This window comes from Bactrocera oleae, unplaced genomic scaffold (assembly GCF_042242935.1).
Source record: "Bactrocera oleae isolate idBacOlea1 unplaced genomic scaffold, idBacOlea1 ctg00000009.1, whole genome shotgun sequence".
NCBI lineage: Eukaryota > Metazoa > Arthropoda > Insecta > Diptera > Tephritidae > Bactrocera > Bactrocera oleae.
In genome coordinates this window covers 1,737,501-1,760,000 of record NW_027212752.1, presented here as the reverse complement: position 1 = coordinate 1,760,000, position 22,500 = coordinate 1,737,501, and the positions used below count along the sequence as shown (strand labels likewise).

General features: G+C 35.7%; 2 protein-coding genes, 1 non-coding gene and 1 pseudogene across 3 annotated transcripts; 1 reads left to right on the top strand and 3 right to left on the bottom strand.

Annotated features, from left to right (window-relative positions):
* The window catches only part of LOC138858455 (large subunit ribosomal RNA), a 7,978-nt pseudogene extending 1,877 nt beyond the window's left edge, over positions 1-6,101 (bottom strand).
* Positions 6,102-7,129: 1,028 nt separating this feature from the next.
* Positions 7,130-9,664, top strand: LOC138858312 (uncharacterized). Its single transcript, XM_070112801.1, has 2 exons — positions 7,130-9,095; positions 9,438-9,664. The coding sequence occupies exons 1-2, from the start codon at positions 7,130-7,132 to the stop codon at positions 9,662-9,664; spliced, it is 2,193 nt and encodes a 730-aa protein (XP_069968902.1).
* Positions 9,665-11,725: 2,061 nt separating this feature from the next.
* Positions 11,726-11,904, bottom strand: LOC138858327 (5.8S ribosomal RNA). The gene has a single exon (XR_011397468.1). It is a non-coding gene; the product is annotated as a 5.8S ribosomal RNA (ribosomal RNA).
* Positions 11,905-13,754: 1,850 nt separating this feature from the next.
* LOC138858311 (uncharacterized) lies at positions 13,755-15,980 on the bottom strand. Its single transcript, XM_070112800.1, has one exon. The coding sequence runs from the start codon at positions 15,978-15,980 to the stop codon at positions 13,755-13,757; it is 2,226 nt and encodes a 741-aa protein (XP_069968901.1).
* Between the last annotated feature and the right edge of the window lie 6,520 nt (positions 15,981-22,500).

The window sequence follows — 22,500 nt, the reverse complement described above, 5'->3', positions numbered from 1 at the left end:
TCCAACTAATCCCCATTCCTTCAAGGTGCCTAATGTCCGAGTACATCGGGCAGAGCGCAATAACATGCGCCCAATCTTCAACACGCGCCCCACACATACACTCTGGCGTGTCAGAAAGGTGCCTCTGATGCAGAAATGCGTTCAGAGGACCAGTCCAGTAAGCAGAAAACCCAGGCTCAGACAGAATCGGAAGTCTGGGTTTTCTTCTACAAACCTAACGTCCCGGATGTACCCATAGGTCACCCTACCGTTAGGGCTATTGTCCCAACGGTCTTGCCACCTTATCTTAACCCTGTCCTCTAGAAGTCTCTTGCTTCCTAGATATCCTTCCCTCTCTACGTCAAGGTCGGAAATCATGTTATTCTGCAGCAAGGACACACTCAAGCCTCTTCTTAACCTGAAGGCAACAGCACGCTGTATGACAATCAGGTCAAGAGGGGGTGCACCTAACAAAACTTGCATCGCATCCGTTGAAACGGTGCGACACACTGGCAAACAGGCTAGCATCATACAGCGCTGCACGGAGAGTAGTTTTAGGCGACCGAAGACCGTCGTGGCTAATTCCCACCATACTGCAGCTCCATAAGTGGCACAGGCCACAAATAAGCCACGATATATGGTGCGAACCGTACGACGTCCGAGGCCCCAATCACTCCGTAAAACGCGCCTGACCTTGCCGACAGTCGCCAGCAGTCTTTCTTTCACGCTAACCAAGTGTGGTGTGAAACACATCCTTTCCCTCATGGTCAACCCCAAGTATTTGACGAGCGTCATGTACTTGATGCTGACCCCATTTACACGGACAATCGGTGGACGAGCCGGCGACAATCTGCCCTTAAGCAGCATTGTAACCGTTTTGTCCATTGATATGTCCACACCAACACCTACACCCCAGCTGTGGACAATTTCTAAGAATCGTCCTCCCGCTCGCTCTATTTCGGACCTTGAGTGACCTTCAACTAAAAGAAGAAGGTCGTCCGCCTACGCACAACACTTGCATACTGGTTCAAGTTGTCCAAGCAGAGAGTCCATCATAAGGTTCCAAATATATGGACCACAGATGGATCCCTGCGGGCAGCCCCGAGCCACCCCAATCTCAACACTCCCATTCATTCCTACGATTGAGGCTTTTCTGTCCGAAAAGTAGCTGCGCCAGAGAGTAACTTCCGGGCAGCCGAGCTCCTCCAATCGTTCAATCACCCTATCCCAGATTAGGTAGTCCAAAGCTCCCTTAAAGTCAACAAATATGCTAAGGACATATTCGTTGACGTTCTCCCCAACGGCACTCTGGACATACATCCAAGCATCCTCTACACTGCGTCCTTTCCTGAAACCATACTGCCTATCCGACCACATATCCCGCGTTAGATCCTGAAGTCGTTCCACCATAACTCTCTCCAGTACTTTTCCCAGCACTGGAAGGAGACTGAGGCCCCGATAAGAACGAGGATCACTCCTGATCTTATCAGGGGACTTCAGGAGAGGAACGACCCTAGCCCTTTTCCACTCCCGTGGAAAATATCTCTCCCACACGCACTTATTGTAAATGGCCTCCAAGTATTCCGGAATGAACTTCCACATGCTTTTACACATCTCTCCGTTCAAACCATCAAAACCTGGGGATCTTTTACACCTGACCAGGCCAAAGGCGTATCCCAGCTCCCCTTCATCTAGTGGAGGAACAGGTACCTCACACGTTTGAGATACCCGAGCCTCCGCCCTAGGAAAGAACGCTCCTAGCAGAACCCCAGCACAGTCTCTCCACGTCGATAATACAGTATCACAAACGCGGAGAGAGGTGATATCCTCCCTCTTACGACCCCTACAGATCTTGTAGACCTGAGTAGATAGGGACAGCGTCTGGTGTGTTTTACGTGAGTACCTGCCGTCGACGGCCTTACCTCACGGTGCTCAAAAGCACGGCGTATCAATACAATGCGTTGATCAGCGCCCCGAAAATGCCAGGCATTTTTCAGTACCGATTGGTAGTGTGGAATGGACACACTACACACCTTGGTGAGGTTCGAGGCCTATCTAACACCTCTGCCGTACTTTGGGTCCGGCACCCGGTTGCAGTGCAACTCCACATTGAGTGAACAAAACACTCTTCCCGCATTTGGGCATCAACCACAACCACCACGATACTCCCCGAAGGGCCAGTCCGCATGAGCAGGTTGGAGCGAACTCCAAGGGCCCCTGCTCCCCGTGGTACCAGAATTAAGTCTCCGGTCAGACCTCGTAGCCGAAGCTACTACCAGTTGAGCTTCCATACTGATCTGTACTGGTGACCAGGGATTAAATCCCTACCCCTTATCTTTCACCCTTAATCTAACCCCTATTTTCAGCTAATTGTCTCCGCCGCCTGAACAATTCACGCGCAAACCCTAACTGTTCGGTATTTGGACTAGTGAAGATCACACCGCTGACGTCTAATCGTCCATTAGTCCAACTAATCCCCATTCCTTCAAGGTGCCTAATGTCCGAGTACATCGGGCAGAGCGCAATAACATGCGCCCAATCTTCAACACGCGCCCCACACATACACTCTGGCGTGTCAGAAAGGTGCCTCTGATGCAGAAATGCGTTCAGAGGACCAGTCCAGTAAGCAGAAAACCCAGGCTCAGACAGAATCGGAAGTCTGGGTTTTCTTCTACAAACCTAACGTCCTGGATGTACCCATAGGTCACCCTACCGTTAGGGCTATTGTCCCAACGGTCTTGCCACCTTATCTTAACCCTGTCCTCTAGAAGTCTCTTGCTTCCTAGATATCCTTCCCTCTCTACGTCAAGGTCGGAAATCAGGTTATTCTGCAGCAAGGACACACTCAAGCCTCTTCTTAACCTGAATGCAACAGCACGCTGTATGACAATCAGGTCAAGATGGGGTGCACCTAACAAAACTTGCATCGTATCCGTTGAAACGGTGCGACACACTGGCAAACAGGCTAGCATCATACAGCGCTGCACGGAGAGTAGTTTTAGGCGACCGAAGACCGTCGTGGCTAATTCCCACCATACTGCAGCTCCATAAGTGGCACAGGCCACAAATAAGCCACGATATATGGTGCGAACCGCACGACGTCCGAGGCCCCAATCACTCCGTAAAACGCGCCTGACCTTGCCGACAGTCGCCAGCAGTCTTTCTTTCACGCTAACCAAGTGTGGTGTGAAACACATCCTTTCCCTCATGGTCAACCCCAAGTATTTGACTTGCGTCATGTACTTGATGCTGACCCCATTTACACGGACAATCGGTGGACGAGCCGGCGACAATCTGCCCTTAAGCAGCATTGTAACCGTTTTGTCCATTGATATGTCCACACCAACACCTACCCCCCAGCTGGTGACAATTTCTAAGAATCGTCCTCCCGCTCGCTCTATTTCGGACCTTGAGTGACCTTCAACTAAAAGAAGAAGGTCGTCCGCGTACGCACAACACTTGCATACTGGTTCAAGTTGTCCAAGCAGAGAGTCCATCATAAGGTTCCAAATATATGGACCACAGATGGATCCCTGCGGGCAGCCCCGAGCCACCCCAATTTCAACACTCCCATTCATTCCTACGATTGAGGCTTTTCTGTCCGAAAAGTAGCTGCGCCAGAGAGTAACTTCCGGGCAGCCGAGCTCCTCCAATCGTTCAATCACCCTATCCCAGATTAGGTAGTCAAAAGCTCCCTTAAAGTCAACAAATATGCCAAGGACATATTCGTTGACGTTCTCCCTAACGGCACTCTGGACATACATCCAAGCATCCTCTACACTGCGTCCTTTCCTGAAACCATACTGCCTATCCGACCACATATCCCGACTATCTCAATCTTCAGAGCCAATCCTTATCCCGAAGTTACGGATCTAATTTGCCGACTTCCCTTACCTACATTATTCTATCGACTAAAGACTCTTCACCTTGGAGACCAGCTGCGGATATTGGTACGGCCTGTTGAGAAGTTTGCGTAACCCCACCATAAATTTTCAAGGTCCGAGGAGAAAATATCGACACAACAGTAAATGTCATGCTCTTCTAGTCCATCTACCATATCTCTCTTCGAAAGACTTCCATGGTAGTACGACTATAAAACAGAAAAGAAAACTCTTCCGATACCTCTCGACGGCTTCTTTATGGTCGTTCCTGTTGCCAGGATGAGCACAAGGCCATTTTTAATAACAAACGGATACTCAACAGGTTACGGAATTGGAACCGTATTCCCTTTCGTTCAAAATTATTCAAGTGTTTAATTACTATGGAATAAAAATTCATTCATTTCATTTCATTAAAACTTGAAAATTTTCGGCTTTCGCCTTGAACTTAGGACCGACTAACTCGTGATCAACCACTGTTCACACGAAACCCTTCTCCACTTCAGTCCTCCAAGGTCTCATTCGATTATTTGCTACTACCACCAAGATCTGTACCAATAGCGGCTCCTTGCAGGCTTACGCCAAACACTTCTAAGCACACCATTGTACCCTCCTACTCACTAAAGTTTCAAAATTTATAATCCAACCGAAATTGTATTATAAATCATGTACTTTAGCGGTAATGTATAGGTGTACAACTTAAGCGCCATCCATTTTAAGGGCTAGTTGCTTCGGCAGGTGAGTTGTTACACACTCCTTAGCGGATTACGACTTCCATGTCCACCGTCCTGCTGTTTTAAGCAACCAACGCCTTTCATGGTATCTGCATGAGTTGTTAATTTAGGCACCGTAACATTACGTTTGGTTCATCCCACAGCGCCAGTTCTGCTTACCAAAAGTGGCCCACTGGGCACATTATATCATAACCTCAACCTTCATATCAAGAAAGGTGAGGTTCTTACCCATTTAAAGTTTGAGAATAGGTTAAGGTCGTTTCGACCCTAAGGCCTCTAATCATTCGCTTTACCAGATAAGATTATTTTACATAATTTTTAAATGCACCAGCTATCCTGAGGGAAACTTCGGAGGGAACCAGCTACTAGATGGTTCGATTGGTCTTTCGCCCCTATACTCAATTCTGACAATCGATTTGCACGTCAGAACTGTTTCGGTCTTCCATCAGGGTTTCCCCTGACTTCAACCTGATCAAGTATAGTTCACCATCTTTCGGGTCACAGCATATATGCTCAAGGTACGCTCCAGTTAGAGGTATAAATAATAATAAATTATCATTATACATAACTATATGGAACGCCCCGGGATTGAATTAATAATGTAATACATTAAAAATTAATCCCATTATTAATACAGTTAAGTTAATTTCGCCATTAGGTTTAATATAACCCAATGACTTGCACATATGTTAGACTCCTTGGTCCGTGTTTCAAGACGGGTCCCGAAGGTATCCTGAATCTTTCGCATTGTTAATCATATAAATGCATACAATTAATATTAAAATCAATGATAATAATATTATTGTAAAATTCAAAAGAATTTTAGCATTATATATAATAAAATCTATCAACACTTTATCAAATCATCAGTAATTATTCTATGTTAATAAGCTAAAAGCAAATTAATTTGAACAAACTTAAAAACCAATGATCTTTTGATAAATATTTTATTATGTTAATAGATTACAATGTCCTTATATGAAAAAAATGCACACTATTACTATAATATTTAAAATTAAATACTACAGTTATAATTATGAATTTTTCATAATGGATATTCAGGTTCATCGGGCTTAACCTCTAAGCAGTTTCACGTACTATTTAACTCTCTATTCAGAGTTCTTTTCAACTTTCCCTCACGGTACTTGTTTACTATCGGTCTCATGGTTATATTTAGTTTTAGATGGAGTTTACCACCCACTTAGTGCTGCACTATAAAGCAACACGACTCTTGGGAAATATCTTTCTAGTAATCATTAACGTTATACGGGCCTGGCACCCTCTATGGGTAAATGGCCTCATTTAAGAAGGACTTAAATCGTTAATTTCTCATACTAGATATTAAGATATTCCATACACTGCATCTCACATTTGCCATATAGACAAAGTGACTTAGTGCTGAACTATTTTCTTTTCGCTCGCCGCTACTAAGAAAATCCTTGTTAGTTTCTTTTCCTCCCCTCATTAATATGCTTAAATTCAGGGGGTAGTCCCATATGAGTTGAGGTTGTATAAAATATATTTTAGATTGATTTGTTTATTTTTATTTAATTTTTTTGCTATTTGCTATTTTAAAGAAATATATTTTTATATCTTGATTACTCAAATATTATTCAATCTTTTCATCCCTTTTTAAAATTCATAATATAATAATTAATAAAATTAACAACATTATTCCTCCACATCTTAATATATAAAAATCCAGTGTCACTGTGTATGTTCCGAAATAACTTAAAAACGAGTCAACTGATATTCATGAAAATTGGCATGTATATGTAATTTGGTCCAACTTGAATGATAGGATAGTTATTATTTCAATTAATCGTCTCAACAATTAATAATTAACAATAAACTGATCATCAATGTTGATTGCTGTCATTAGTCGTAGGTTCCATAAGTCTGGAACAGATGGCGCCTCAAGTGAGTTTCTTTACAGAGAACTGTAAAATTTTGTCCTGTGCACCTGATAGATGGCACCACACATTAATGTGGTTACTTTCTTATAGACTCCCACTATACATGTGTTATTTTGCCTGTATAACTTGACGTCGCTTCTTTTAAATCATTTTTCATTTTGTCTTCGTTGCTTACATTACTTTGACAGTTACATAAATACAGCCAAATATACAAAATCCGAAAACAACGAAATTCATTCACATTAAAAATTAAATTAATATTTTTAGTAAAATGCGGCCAAGAAAATCTAACCTTAATGCCCGTAGCAAGAAGACTTGATATGCACGTGTTCAAAGAGCTAATGAATCAGTCGAACAAAGTGAAGAAAGAAATGCAACTCAAAGAATTCGCACAGCTGAAATTCGTGTTCGAGAGTCACGAGAACAGCGTGATAATCGTCGACAAGAAAATGCATTGAGAACCAGGCTGGCACGTGAACAACACGTAGATTCATTTAGACTGCGAAACCAAGAAAATCAGCGGACCAGCCGGGCAGTAACACGTGGATCAATTGTTCGTCTTGCTTTTAATTATGAACCAGACATCAATTACTCGGCTCATTCCAAAGTTACTATTGGTGCCATGGACAAAATATGCGAGTATTGTCAGGCGTTGAAATTTCGCAATGAAACACCCGGCATGTGTTGTGCATCAGGAAAAGTTGTTTTGTCACCACTTTCTACTCCACCTGAACCTTTGAAATCTCTTCTTTCTGGCATTTCAAATGAGTCGAAATTATTTTTGCGTAAGACGCGAAAATTTAATTCTTGCTTTCAAATGACGTCGTTTGGAGCATCCAAAGTTTGTGATCTGTCATCTAATGGTCGTAATTTTGAGACAACATTTAAAATTCAAGGCCAAGTATACCATCAAATTGGATCATTGATGATAATGCCAAATGAAGATCCAAAATTTCTGCAAATCTATTTTATGGGCAATTGTGAAGAACGTGTAACAACTCGATGCCAGTATAATTTCATTGAACAAGCAGAAGAGCGAGCAATTGTATTGTCATTAGAATTATTTTTGGAGAACAGTAATCAATTGGTTCAATTGTTTAAAAGAGTGTCACCACAATTAAAAAGTGACAATTATCAAATTGTCATCAAAGCGGACAAAGTACCTTTGGGAGAACACGCCGGCAGATTCAATGCTCCAACCGTTGATGAAGTTGCTATTATTATGGTTGGTGATCCAGTTGACAACAGATCTATAAAAATTACTCGCCGAGATAATTCAGTGAGTAGAATTTCAGATTGGCACCGTTCGTACGATGCACTCCAGTACCCACTGATATTCTGGCAAGGACAAGATGGATATCATATCAACATTAAACAGTGTAATCCAGTCAATGGTAATGAATTACATAAAACTGTTAGTTCAATGAACTACTATGCATATCGATTAATGATTAGACACAATCAGGACAACTATATCCTTCGATATCGTCAATTGTATCATCAATACGTTGTAGATATGTTTGCTAAGATTGAAAGCGAACGTTTGCGATTCATTCGGTTCAACCAAGCTAAACTACGATCAGAGGATTACATTCACTTACGAGATGCTATTGTTGGAAACGTTGATGGAAATTTAAACACCAATGAAATCGGCAGTGCTGTTATTTTACCTTCAAGCTACATAGGTAGTCCAAGAAACATGCAAGAATACATACAGGATGCAATGACTTATGTGCGTCATTACGGTCGTCCAGATTTGTTTATAACATTTACGTGCAATCCAAATTGGGAGGAAATCCAATCTTTACTATTACCAAGCCAACAATCAATACATCGTCACGATATTACTTCACGAGTGTTTAAACAAAAGTTGAAATCTTTGATTGATTTTATTGTAAAATATTCAGTTTTTGGCAAAACATGTTGTTGGTTATATTCAATTGAGTGGCAGAAACGAGGCTTACCTCATGCTCAAATTTTAATTTGGCTTGAAGATAGAATTCGTCCAGAGGAAATTGATCAAATTATTTCAGCGGAAATTCCAGATTCTTCAATTGATCAAGAATTACTTAATATTGTTAGAAGTCAGATGATTCATGGACCGTGTGGAACTTTTAACATGACATCACCATGCATGGAAAATGGAAGATGTAAAAAAAATTTTCCTAAGAAATTAACAAACGATACCATTACTGATATTGATGGTTATCCATTCTATCGCCGCAGAAACGCTGATAGTGGCGGCCATACATTTCAAATGAGAACATCAAATTCTGTACAATTAGAAATTGACAATCAATGGGTGGTACCATACTCACCACTACTCTCCAAAACGTATAAAGCTCATATTAATGTTGAGCTTTGCAGTTCTGTCAAATCCATCAAGTATATTTGTAAGTACGTTAATAAGGGCAGCGATTTAGCCGTATTTGGAGTACAAAATATAAACGAAAATGATGAAATAGCACGCTACCAAATGGGTAGATATATTAGCAGCAATGAAGCTATCTGGCGTATTCTTAGCTTTCCCATACACCACAGAGAACCTGCTATCCAACGTCTTGCAGTGCATCTTGAAAATGGGCAACGTGTGTATTGCACTGAAGAGAATATTCTCCAAAGAGCATTTGAACCGCCAAAACCGACATTAACTGAATTTTTCACTCTTTGCCAAAAAAATAATGTGAATGGTCAATTCGCAAAAAAATTATTATATACTGATATTCCATGCTATTTTACATGGAACACGTCAGCTAAAAAATAGGAACCGCGTAAAAAGGGAGAACCACATCCTTCAATTCCAGGCATATTTAAAGCGAACACACTGGGACGACTTTATACTGTACATCCAAAACAACGTGAATGCTTTTATCTACGTTTATTGTTGGTGAATGTTCCTGGACCAATCTCTTTTCAATTTTTACGAACAGTTAATGGCCAAGTGTTCAGTACGTATCAAGATGCATGTCACGCGTTGCAACTTTTAGAAGATGACAACCATTGGGATCTGACACTTTCTGATGCTGCTTTAGCGTCCTCGCCGAGTAATATTCGTCAACTCTTTGCCATTATTTTGACGACATGTTTTCCAACACACTCATCTACATTGTGGGAAAAATATAAAAACTCCATGACAGAAGATATACTCTACCGATAAAAACAAATAAACCACTGCCAAAACTTAGACTTCACACAAGATATGTATAACGAAGCATTAATCATGATTGAAGATTTATGTATTATGATCTCAAATTCATCACTTAGTCATTATGGTATTCCATCTCCTAATTGCCCAGCTACAGACTTGGTGAATAGTGATTTGCAGCGAGAAGAACAATTTAATACTCTTGATTTAAATGTATTTGTTACTAACAATGAACCATTATTAACTGACGAGCAGAAGAACATATACCATCGAATTATGTTGGTTGTTGATTGTTTGGCATCAAACAGGCGGTTTTTTTATATAGATGCACCAGGTGGAACCGGTAAAACACATTTGATATCGTTTATTCTTGCGAAACTTCGGTCACTGCAAAAAATTGCTTTAGCAGTTGCATCGTCAGGCATAGCTGCTACTTTGTTGGATGGTGGGCGGACAGCACATTCTGCGTTCAAGCTACCATTAGCTATTCATAACAATCCAAATGCAATGTGTAACATCAAAAAAAGAAGCGGAATGGCAACAGTATTACGGAAGGCTTCAATCATAATTTGGGATGAGTGTACTATGGCTCATAAGCATTCGCTCGAATCATTAAATAGGACTATGCAGGATTTAAACAATAATGACAGACTTTTCGGTGGTACTATTTTACTACTATCTGGTGATTGCCGGCAAACGTTGCCAGTTATTCCTCGCTCCACTTTTGCAGATGAAATTAATGCATGTCTAAAACAATCAATTTTATGGAGAAATGTTGAAACACTCAGACTGACAAAAAACAGGCGAGTACTACTCCAAAATGATCCAACAGCACGAGAATTTTCTCAGCAATTACTGGATCTTGGAAACGGTGAAATAGAATTTCAACAAGATACTCAACATGTTAGATTACCAGATAATTTCTGTACTGTTGTTCAAACTAAAAATGAACTGATTGAGAGCGTCTTCCCAGACATACTAAATAACTATTCAAATCATAACTGGCTTAGTAATCGTGCAATTTTGGCAGCAAAAAATTTTGATGTAGATCTGATTAACTACCAGATACAACAATTATTACCAGGTGATTTAATGTAGAAAAAAACGAGGCAGTGAATTTCCCAATTGAATTTTTAAATTCTTTAGAAATAGCAGGAATGCCACCACACAATATTCGATTGAAAATTGGATCACCGATTATTTTACTCCGTAATTTAAACCCTCCTAAACTATGTAACGGTACACGGTTGGTGATCAAAAGAATCACTGGAAACGTTCTTGAAGCAACTATTTTGACCGGAAAATTTAAAGGAGAAATCGTTTTGTTACCACGTATTCCGATGATACCATCCGATTCTCCCATACCATTTAAAAGACTACAGTTTCCCATTCTTTTAGCTTTCGCGATGACTATAAATAAATCTCAAGGTCAAACAATGTCTATTTGCGGTTTAGACTTGAAAAATCCATGTTTCTCTCATGGGCAATTATACGTGGCCTGTTCACGAGTAGGAAGACCATCAAGCTTATTTGTATTAACCAAAGACCGATTGACCAAAAATATTGTACACCGATTGGCGCTTCATTAAACATTGGAACTGTGATTTATTACAATTATTAATTATTAATTTAGAGTATTAATTGTTAAACAAAAATTTTTAAAGTATTTGTTGAATAAATGTTATATTAATTTGTGTTAAATTTTCTGTTTCAAACCACAGCAACGCGTGGCCGGGTCAGCTAGTATCATATATTTTTTTTTATTATAAATTTTTCTCAATACAATAGAGTGAATTAATTCTAGAATAAAAATTTATTTTATGCTAGACATTCCTCTTATGTATTATTTAATATAATTTAAATAATGTTGAAAATTTTTTCTTTTATGGGAATACTAAGATTCTCATTTATCATAAATTTTCGTTCAAATATGAGGTATTCAAGAATATATTTTCTATATTTCTTTTTATGCTATTAATATTATGGATTGAAAAATACAATCCAATAATATGCCATATGCTTAAATTCTATTAATTGACTAAAAGAATAAGCAACTAATTTAGCATAGTCTTACAACCCTCAACCATATGTAGTCCAAGCAGCACTTTAAAATTAATTAAAGTACATAACAGCATGGACCGCAATATGCGTTCAAAATGTCGATGTTCATGTGTCCTGCAGTTCACACGATGACGCACAGTTTGCTGCGTTCTTCATCGACCCATGAGCCGAGTGATCCACCGCATAGAGTGATAATTTTTTTGTATTTTTTTTAATTCAAAGTCAAAGAATTTTAATTTATTGAAAGTATTAATAATTAATCAATAATAAATTTTTAATACAAAAGTTTAAAACATCTTTCAATAAATTGTAATTTTAAACCCAAACATTTGCAGCTGCGCATGTCTTAGGTCAACAAAAACAGTAATACCTTTTATATATTATTTTCCTCTCTATTTGTGCGTTTTCTTTTTTTAAATTTTTCAACATGTTTTTAATCACAAATAGAAAATACCATAAAAAAAAGGTATTACACACGTTAATGTGAACAAGTTAACTTATCATTTATAATATTTTATATAAATATCACAATTAAATATTATTTTCTATATAAATAATAAGTACAACTATATGTTTAAAGGTTTTTTTATTGCGTTCAAATACAATGTATGCGAAGTTCACAATATAATATATATTGTCACTAGCTGACCCGGCCACGCGTTGCTGTGGTTTGAAACAGAAAATTTAACACAAATTAATATAACATTTATTCAACAAATACTTTAAAAATTTTTGTTTAACAATTAATACTCTAAATTAATAATTAATAATTGTAATAAATCACAGTTCCAATGTTTAATGAAGCGCCAATCGGTGTACAATATTTTTGGTCAATCGGTCTTTGGTTAATACAAATAAGCTTGATGGTCTTCCTACTCGTGAACAGGCCACGTATAATTGCCCATGAGAGAAACATGGATTTTCCAAGTCTAAACCGCAAATAGACATTGTTTGGCCTTGAGATTTATTTATAGTCATCGCGAAAGCTAAACGAATGGGAAACTGTAGTCTTTTAAATGGTATGGGAGAATCGGATGGTATCATCGGAATACGTGGTAACAAAACGTTATTTAGTATGTCTGGGAAGACGCTCTCAATCAGTTCATTTTTAGTTTGAACAACAGTACAGAAATTATCTGGTAATCTAACATGTTGAGTATCTTGTTGAAATTCTATTTCACCGTTTCCAAGATCCAGTAATTGCTGAGAAAATTCTCGTGCTGTTGGATCATTTTGGAGTAGTACTCGCCTGTTTTTTGTCAGTCTGAGTGTTTCAACATTTCTCCATAAAATTGATTGTTTTAGGCATCCATTAATTTCATCTGCAAAAGTGGAGCGAGGAATAACTGGCAACGTTTGCCGGAAATCACCAGATAGTAGTAAAATAGTACCACCGAAAAGTCTGTCATTATTGTTTAAATCCTGCATAGTCCTATTTAATGATTCGAGCGAATGCTTATGAGCCATAGTACACTCATCCCAAATTATGATTGAAGCCTTCCGTAATACTGTTGCCATTCCGCTTCTTTTTTTGATGTTACACATTGCATTTGGATTGTTATGAATAGCTAATGGTAGCTTGAACGCAGAATGTGCTGTCCGCCCACCATCCAACAAAGTAGCAGCTATGCCTGACGATGCAACTGCTAAAGCAATTTTTTGCAGTGACCGAAGTTTCGCAAGAATAAACGATATCAAATGTGTTTTACCGGTTCCACCTGGTGCATCTATATAAAAAAAACCGCCTGTTTGATGCCAAACAATCAACAGCCAACATAATTCGATGGTATATGTTCTTCTGCTCGTCAGTTAATAATGGTTCATTGTTAGTAACAAATACATTTAAATCAAGAGTATTAAATTGTTCTTCTCGCTGCAAATCACTATTCACCAAGTCTGTAGCTGGGCAATTAGGAGATGGAATACCATAATGACTAAGTGATGAATTTGAGATCATAATACATAAATCTTCAATCATGATTAATGCTTCGTTATACATATCTTGTGTGAAGTCTAAGTTTTGACAGTGGTTTATTTGTTTTTATCGGTAGAGTATATCTTCTGTCATGGAGTTTTTATATTTTTCCCACAATGTAGATGAGTGTGTTGGAAAACATGTCGTCAAAATAATGGCAAAGAGTTGACGAATATTACTCGGCGTGGACGCTAAAGCAGCATCAGAAAGTGTCAGATCCCAATGGTTGTCATCTTCTAAAAGTTGCAACGCGTGACATGCATCTTGATACGTACTGAACACTTGGCCATTAACTGTTCGTAAAAATTGAAAAGAGATTGGTCCAGGAACATTCACCAACAATAAACGTAGATAAAAGCATTCACGTTGTTTTGGATGTACAGTATAAAGTCGTCCCAGTGTCTTCGCTTTAAATATGCCTGGAATTGAAGGATGTGGTTCTCCCTTTTTACGCGGTTCCCATTTTTTAGCCGACGTGTTCCATGTAAAATAGCATGGAATATCAGTATATAATAATTTTTTTGCGAATTGACCATTCACATTATTTTTTTGGCAAAGAGTGAAAAATTCAGTTAATGTCGCTTTTGGCGGTTCAAATGCTCTTTGGAGAATATTCTCTTCAGTGAGATACACACGTTGCCCATTTTCAAGATGCACTGCAAGATGTTGGATAGCAGGTTCTCTGTGGTGTATGGGAAAGCTAAGAATACGCAAGATAGCTTCATTGCTGCTAATATATCTACCCATTTGGTAGCGTGCTATTTCATCATTTTCGTTTATATTTTGTACTCCAAATACGGCTAAATCGCTGCCCTTATTAACGTACTTACAAATATACTTGATGGATTTGACAGAACTGCAAAGCTCAACATTAATATGAGCTTTATACGTTTTGGAGAGTAGTGGTGAGTATGGTACCACCCATTGATTGTCAATTTCTAATTGTACAGAATTTGATGTTCTCATTTGAAATGTATGGCCGCCACTATCAGCGTTTCTGCGGCGATAGAATGGATAACCATCAATATCAGTAATGGTATCGTTTGTTAATTTCTTAGGAAAATTTTTTTTACATCTTCTATTTTCCATGCATGGTGATGTCATGTTAAAAGCTCCACACGGTCCATGAATCATCTGACTTGTAACAATATTAAATAATTCTTGATCAATTGAAGAATCTGGAATTTCCGCTGAAATAATTTGATCAATTTCCTCTGGACGAATTCTATCTTCAAGCCAAATTAAAATGTGAGCATGAGGTAAGCCTCGTTTCTGCCACTCAATTGAATATAACCAACAACATGTTTTGCCAAAACCTGAATATTTTACAATAAAATCAATCAAAGATTTCAACTTTTGTTTAAACACTCGTGAAGTAATATCGTGACGATGTATTGATTGTTGACCTGGTAATAGTAAAGATTGGATTTCCTCCCAATTTTGATTGCACGTAAATGTTATAAACAAATCTGGACGACCGTAATGACGCACATATGTCATTGCATCCTGTATGTATTCTTGCATGTTTCTTGGACTACCTATGTAGCTTGAAGGTAAAATAACAGCACTGCCGATTTCATTGGTGTTTAAATTTCCATCAACGTTTCCAACAATAGCATTTCGTAAGTGAATGTAATCCTCTGATCGTAGTTTAGCTTGGTTGAACCGAATGAATCGCAAACGTTCGCTTTCAATCTTAGCAAACATATCTACAACGTATTGATGATACAATTGACGATATCGAAGGATATAGTTGTCCTGATTGTGTCTAATCATTAATCGATATGCATAGTAGTTCATTGAACTAACAGTTTTATGTAATTCATTACCATTGACTGGATTACACTGTTTAATGTTGATATGATATCCATCTTGTCCTTGCCAGAATATCAGTGGGTACTGGAGTGCATCGTACGAACGGTGCAAATCTGAAATTCTACTCACTGAATTATCTCGGCGAGTAATTTTTATAGATCTGTTGTCAACTGGATCACCAACCATAATAATAGCAACTTCATCAACGGTTGGAGCATTGAATCTGCCGGCGTGTTCTCCCAAAGGTACTTTGTCCGCTTTGATGACAATTTGATAATTGCCACTTTTTAATTGTGGTGACACTCTTTTAAACAATTGAAGCAATTGATTACTGTTCTCCAAAAATAATTCTAATGACAATACAATGGCTCTCTCTTCTGCTTGTTCAATGAAATTATACTGGCATCGAGTTGTTACACGTTCTTCACAATTGCCCATAAAATAGATTTGCAGAAATTTTGGATCTTCATTTGGCATTGGCATCAATGATCCAATTTGATGGTATACTTGGCCTTGAATTTTAAATGTTGTCTCAAAATTACGACCATTAGATGACAGATCACAAACTTTGGATGCTCGACGTCATTTGAAAGCAAGGATTTAATTTTCGCGTCTTACGCAAAAATAATTTCGACTCATTTGAAATGCCAGAAAGAAGAGATTTCAAAGGTTCAGGTGGAGTAGAAAGTGGTGACAAAACAACTTTTCCTGATGCACAACACATGCCGGGTGTTTCATTGCGAAATTTTAACGCCTGACAATATTCGCATATTTTGTCCATGGCACCAATAGTAACTTTGGAATGAGCCGAGTAATTGATGTCTGGTTCATAATTAAAAGAAAGACGAACAATTGATCCACGTGTTACTGCCCGGCTGGTCCGCTGATTTTCTTGGTTTCGCAGTCTAAATGAATCTACGTGTTGTTCACGTGCCAGCCTGGTTCTCAATGCATTTTCTTGTCGACGATTATCACGCTGTTCTCGTGACTCTCGAACACGAATTTCAGCTGTGCGAATTCTTTGAGTTGCATTTCTTTCTTCACTCTGTTCGACTGATTCATTAGCTCTTTGAACACGTGCATATCAAGTCTTCTTGCTACGGGCATTAAGGTTAGATTTTCTTGGCCGCAATTTACTAAAAATATTAATTTAATTTTTAATGTGAATGAATTTCGTTGTTTTCGGATTTTGTATATTTGGCTGTATTTATGTAACTGTCAAAGTAATGTAAGCAACGAAGACAAAATGAAAAATTATTCAAAAGAAGCGACGTCAAATTATACAGGCAAAATAACACATGTAGTCTATAAGAAAGTATACCACATTAATGTGTGGTGCCATCTATCAGGTGCACAGGACAAAATTTTACAGTTCTCTGTAAAGAAACTCGCTTGAGGCGCCATCTGTTCCAGACTTATAGAACCTACGACTAATGACAACAATCAACATTGATGATCAGTTTATTGTTAATTATTAATTGTTGAGACGATTAATTGAAATAATAACTATCCTATCATTCAAGTTGGACCAAACTACATATACATGCCAATTTTCATGAATATCAGTTGACTCGTTTTTGAGTTATTTCGGAACATACACAGTGACACTGGATTTTTATATATTAAGATAATGCATTACAAGGAGTTAAAAAAAAAAAAAAAACAGAAAAACATTCAAAACATTGTATAATTCAAAACATTTTGAATGAAAAGAACAAAAAGAAAACTTTTTTTTCTTTTTTATTCTTTTTTTTTATTTTGTTTTTATATAATTATTTTTTTTTTCTTTTCGGATAGGAACACAATAATGATCCTTCCGCAGGTTTACCTACGGAAACCTTGTTACGACTTTTACTTCCTCTAAATAATCAAGTTCGGTCAACTTTTGCGAAACAACCGTGAAACACAAGGCGTCACAGTGATCACGTCCGGAGACCTCACTAAATAATTCAATCGGTAGTAGCGACGGGCGGTGTGTACAAAGGGCAGGGACGTAATCAATGCGAGTTAATGACTCACACTTACTGGGAATTCCAACTTCATGTGAACAGTTTCAGTTCACAATCCCAAGCATAAAAGTGGTTCAGCGGTTTACCCGGACCTCTCGGTCTAGGAAATACACGTTGATACTTTCATTGTAGCGCGCGTGCAGCCCAGGACATCTAAGGGCATCACAGACCTGTTATTGCTCAATCTCGTTACTGCTAGACGCAATTTGTCCATTTAAGAAGCTAGTGTCCTTATGATGGGACAAACCAACAGGTACGACTCCACTTATATAAACACATTCAAACACTTGTACATTCAAGATGAACGCATGAATGAAGGCTATATAAGCTTCAACACCATAATCCTTCCGTCAATTCCTTTAAGTTTCAGCTTTGCAACCATACTTCCCCCGGAGCCCAAAAGCTTTGGTTTCCCGGGAAGCGACTGAGAGAGCCATAGTAGTAGCTACACCCAATTGCTAGCTGGCATCGTTTATGGTTAGAACTAGGGCGGTATCTGATCGCCTTCGAACCTCTAACTTTCGTTCTTGATTAATGAAAACATCTTTGGCAAATGCTTTCGCTTAAGTTAGTCTTACGACGGTCCAAGAATTTCACCTCTCGCGTTGTAATACTAATGCCCCCAAACTGCTTCTATTAATCATTACCTCTTGATCTAAAAACCAATGAAAGTAGAACAGAGGTCTTATTTCATTATTCCATGCACAAAATATTCAGGCATTTGGAGCCTGCTTTAAGCACTCTAATTTGTTCAAAGTAATTGTACCGGCCCACAACAACACTCGATGAAGAGCACTGAAGCAGGTTTAAATAGGAGGAATATATAAAAAATACATTGTATTAATTATATATAAGAACTCCACCGGTAATGCGCTTACATACATAAGGTAATGTACATACCACAATTATAGTTGTACTACCCGTATGAAGCACAAATTCAACTACGAACGTTTTAACCGCAACAACTTTAATATACGCTATTGGAGCTGGAATTACCGCGGCTGCTGGCACCAGACTTGCCCTCCTTTTCCAATTTCCATTCCAATTACAGGGCCTCGGATATGAGTCCTGTATTGTTATTTTTCGTCACTACCTCCCCGAACTGGGTGTGGGTAATTTACGCGCCTGCTGCCTTCCTTAGATGTGGTAGCCGTTTCTCAGGCTCCCTCTCCGGAATCGAACCCTGATTCCCCGTTACCCGTTGCAACCATGGTAGTCCTAGATACTACCATCAAAAGTTGATAGGGCAGACATTTGAAAGATCTGTCGTCGGTACGAGACCATACGATCTGCAAGTTATCTAGAGTTCAACCAATATAACGATCGAATGAACGCTTGGTTTTAGCCTAATAAAAGCACACGTTCCAAAAGTTCCGTGTTTAGTTTGCATGTATTAGCTCTAGAATTACCACAGTTATCCAAGTAACTGTTAACGATCTATGGAACCATAACTGATATAATGAGCGTTTTGCGGTTTCACTTTTGATTTGTTTGTACTTAGACATGTATGGCTTAATCTTTGAGACATGCATATAACTACTGGCAGGATCAACCAGAATAATATATATTTCTTTTTTATATAATATTTTTTATATTATATAAAAATTTAAAATGATATTTTCTTATTTGAAAATTATACACAAATACACAAAACATAAAACATAAAAACATTTACAATATACACAACAATTTTTCTATGTTTCTTTCTTTATTATATTCCTTTGAATTGATTTTTTTTTCATTATATTTCATTTCTATTGTGTGATTTTGTAATGGATTTTTTTAATTTTTGTTTTGGTATCGTGAAAAGAATTGTCGTTCTCTATACATATTATTATTTAATTATGTAAGAACGATATTTCTTCTTATATTGGCAAAATTTTCAAATAATATCATTCTATACATTTTACTTTATTTCAATGCATATAGTAATATATATATCTTTTTTTAAGAGTATATACATTTTTTTCTTGATTTGAAATTAATAATTTCAAATTCTATTATATTTATTTCAATAATAAATATATGATATAAAGTATTTTCGGGTGCAACACATTAATATTTTATTTTATTTAAAAACCATCCTTTTACACATATATTTTATGAGTAAATATTAGAATAGCTCACAAATAAAACTAAAATATTGTTTAATATTTATTTCTAGAATATGTTAGTATAGAATAATAGATTTTTATTTTTTTGTATAAAACAAAATCTATTTCTATTTAAACTAACTGTAGAAAACCAGGAATAAAAAACGCTCATATTATACAATATGTTAGTACAGAATATAGAGTTTTGTATAAAACAAAATCTATTTCTATTTAAAATAACTGTATAAAAACCAGGAATAAAAAATTTTTATTTCTACAATATGTTAGCCACATAGAATATATAGAGTTTTGTATAAAACAAAATCTATTTCTATTTAAACTAACTGTAGGAAACCAGGAATAAAAAACGCTCATAATATACAATATGTTAGTACAGAATATAGAGTTTTGTATAAAACAAAATCTATTTCTATTTAAACTAACTGTATAAAAACCAGGAATAAAAAACGCTCATAATATACAATATGTTAGTACAGAATATAGAGTTTTGTATAAAACAAAATCTGTTTCTATTTAAACTAACTGTATAGAAACCAGGAATAAAAAACGCTCATAATATACAATATGTTAGTACAGAATATAGAGTTTTGTATAAAACAAAATCTATTTCTATTTAAACTAACTGTATAAAAACCAGGAATAAAAAACGCTCATAATATACAGAATGTTAGTACAGAATATAGAGTTTTGTATAAAACAAAATCTGTTTCTATTTAAACTAACTGTATAGAAACCAGGAATAAAAAACGCTCATAATATACAATATGTTAGTACAGAATATAGAGTTTTGTATAAAACAAAATCTATTTCTATTTAAACTAACTGTATAAAAACCAGGAATAAAAAGGCACACAAAATCAACTTTCATTTTCATATTTACTTAAAAATACATATAAAGTAAAAAATATTTCCATTTAAATACTAAGTAAATAAAGTCATACAAGTATGAAAATTTTCATACAAGTACTAAATACATAAATCATATAAGTATAGTAATATTCATACATATAAGTATTTAAAAACAACTTCTTACTAATAAACTAATATAAGGAATTCAAATATATAAAAGTATAATACATTTCCTAGCAGTAAAAAATTTTCATATAAGTACTAAATGTATAAAGTCTATGAAGTAATAAATTTTCATATAAGTACTATTTCAGTATATGTCAATTTGAGCAGATTTGGGCAAATTTGTTATAAATGTTCTCTGCCATGTTGACGTTACCAACCCGAAAATATATGGAAAAATTCTTTTAACCTATTTAAAATTTAAAAACTCATATATACGTGGGTAATTTATATCATTTTCAAATATCGTCATGGTCATAACACAACTAATAGCATCAAAAGTATTTTTACAATCGATTTTTTTTTTAAATTTTTAACTTGTATGACTTCATATTTAATACTTATATGAAAATTTATTACTTCATAGACTTTATACATTTAATACTTATATGAAAATTTATTACTTCGTAGACTTTATACATTTAATACTTATATGAAAATTTATTACTTCATAGACTTTATACATTTAATACTTATATGAAAATTTATTACTTCATAGACTTAATACATTTAGTACTTATATGAAAATTTATTACTTCATAGATTTTATACATTTAATACTTATATGATAATTCATTACTTCATAGACTTTATATTTTTTATACTTATATGATAATTCATTACTTCATAGACTTTATATTTTGCTTCATAGACTTTATACATTTAATACTTATATGAAAATTTATTACTTCATAGACTTTATACATTTAATACTTATATGAAAATTTATTACTTCATAGACTTTATATTTTACTTCATAGACTTTATACATTTAATACTTATATGAAAATTTATTACTTCATAGACTTTATACAATTAATACTAATATGAAAATTTATTACTTCATAGACTTTATACATTTAATACTTATATGAAAATTCATTACTTCATAGACTTTATATTTTTTATACTTATATAAAAATTTATTACTTCATAGACTTTATACATTTACTACTTATATGAAAATTAATTACTTCATAGACTTTATACAATTAATACTTATATAAAAATTTATTACTTCATAGACTTTATACATTTAATACTTATATGAAAATTCACTACTTCTTAATTTTCATTTAATATTGCAAGCAAAGTATTTTGGTTAACATTTTTATTTTCATGTTATTAAAACACTTGATATACTATTATACCATATTGTATAATATGATTTTAATTCAATTACTTTATTACTTTGGTATATTAAATGATAGTCGTTTGATAACAATCCCAACACTTACCTTATTTTCAATAAATATTGAAAACAAAGTTTTATGCGTTCAAATTTTTATTTTCATGTTATGATTCTCTCAAACACTCATTAATATACCATATTGTATAATATGCTTTTATTTCAATTACTTTATTACTTTTGGTATATTAAATGATAGTCGTTTGATAACAATCCCAACACTTACCTTATTTTCAATAAATATTGAAAACAAAGTTTTATGCGTTCAAATTTTTATTTTCATGTTATGATTCTCTCAAACACTCATTAATATACCATATTGTATATTATGCTTTTATTTCAATTTCTTTATTCCTTTTGGTATATTAAATGATAGTCGTTTGATAACAATCCCAACACTTACCTTATTTTCAATAAATATTGAAAACAAAGTTTTATGCGTTCAAATTTTTATTTTCATGTTATGATTCTCTCAAACACTCATTAATATAATATAACATTGTATGTTTTTGATTCTTATACTTTTATTTTTGGTATATTAAATTAAATGATACTTGTTAGAGAGAAATCATATTTCATTTTCGTTTCTTCTTTTATTATAATATAAATGAAGA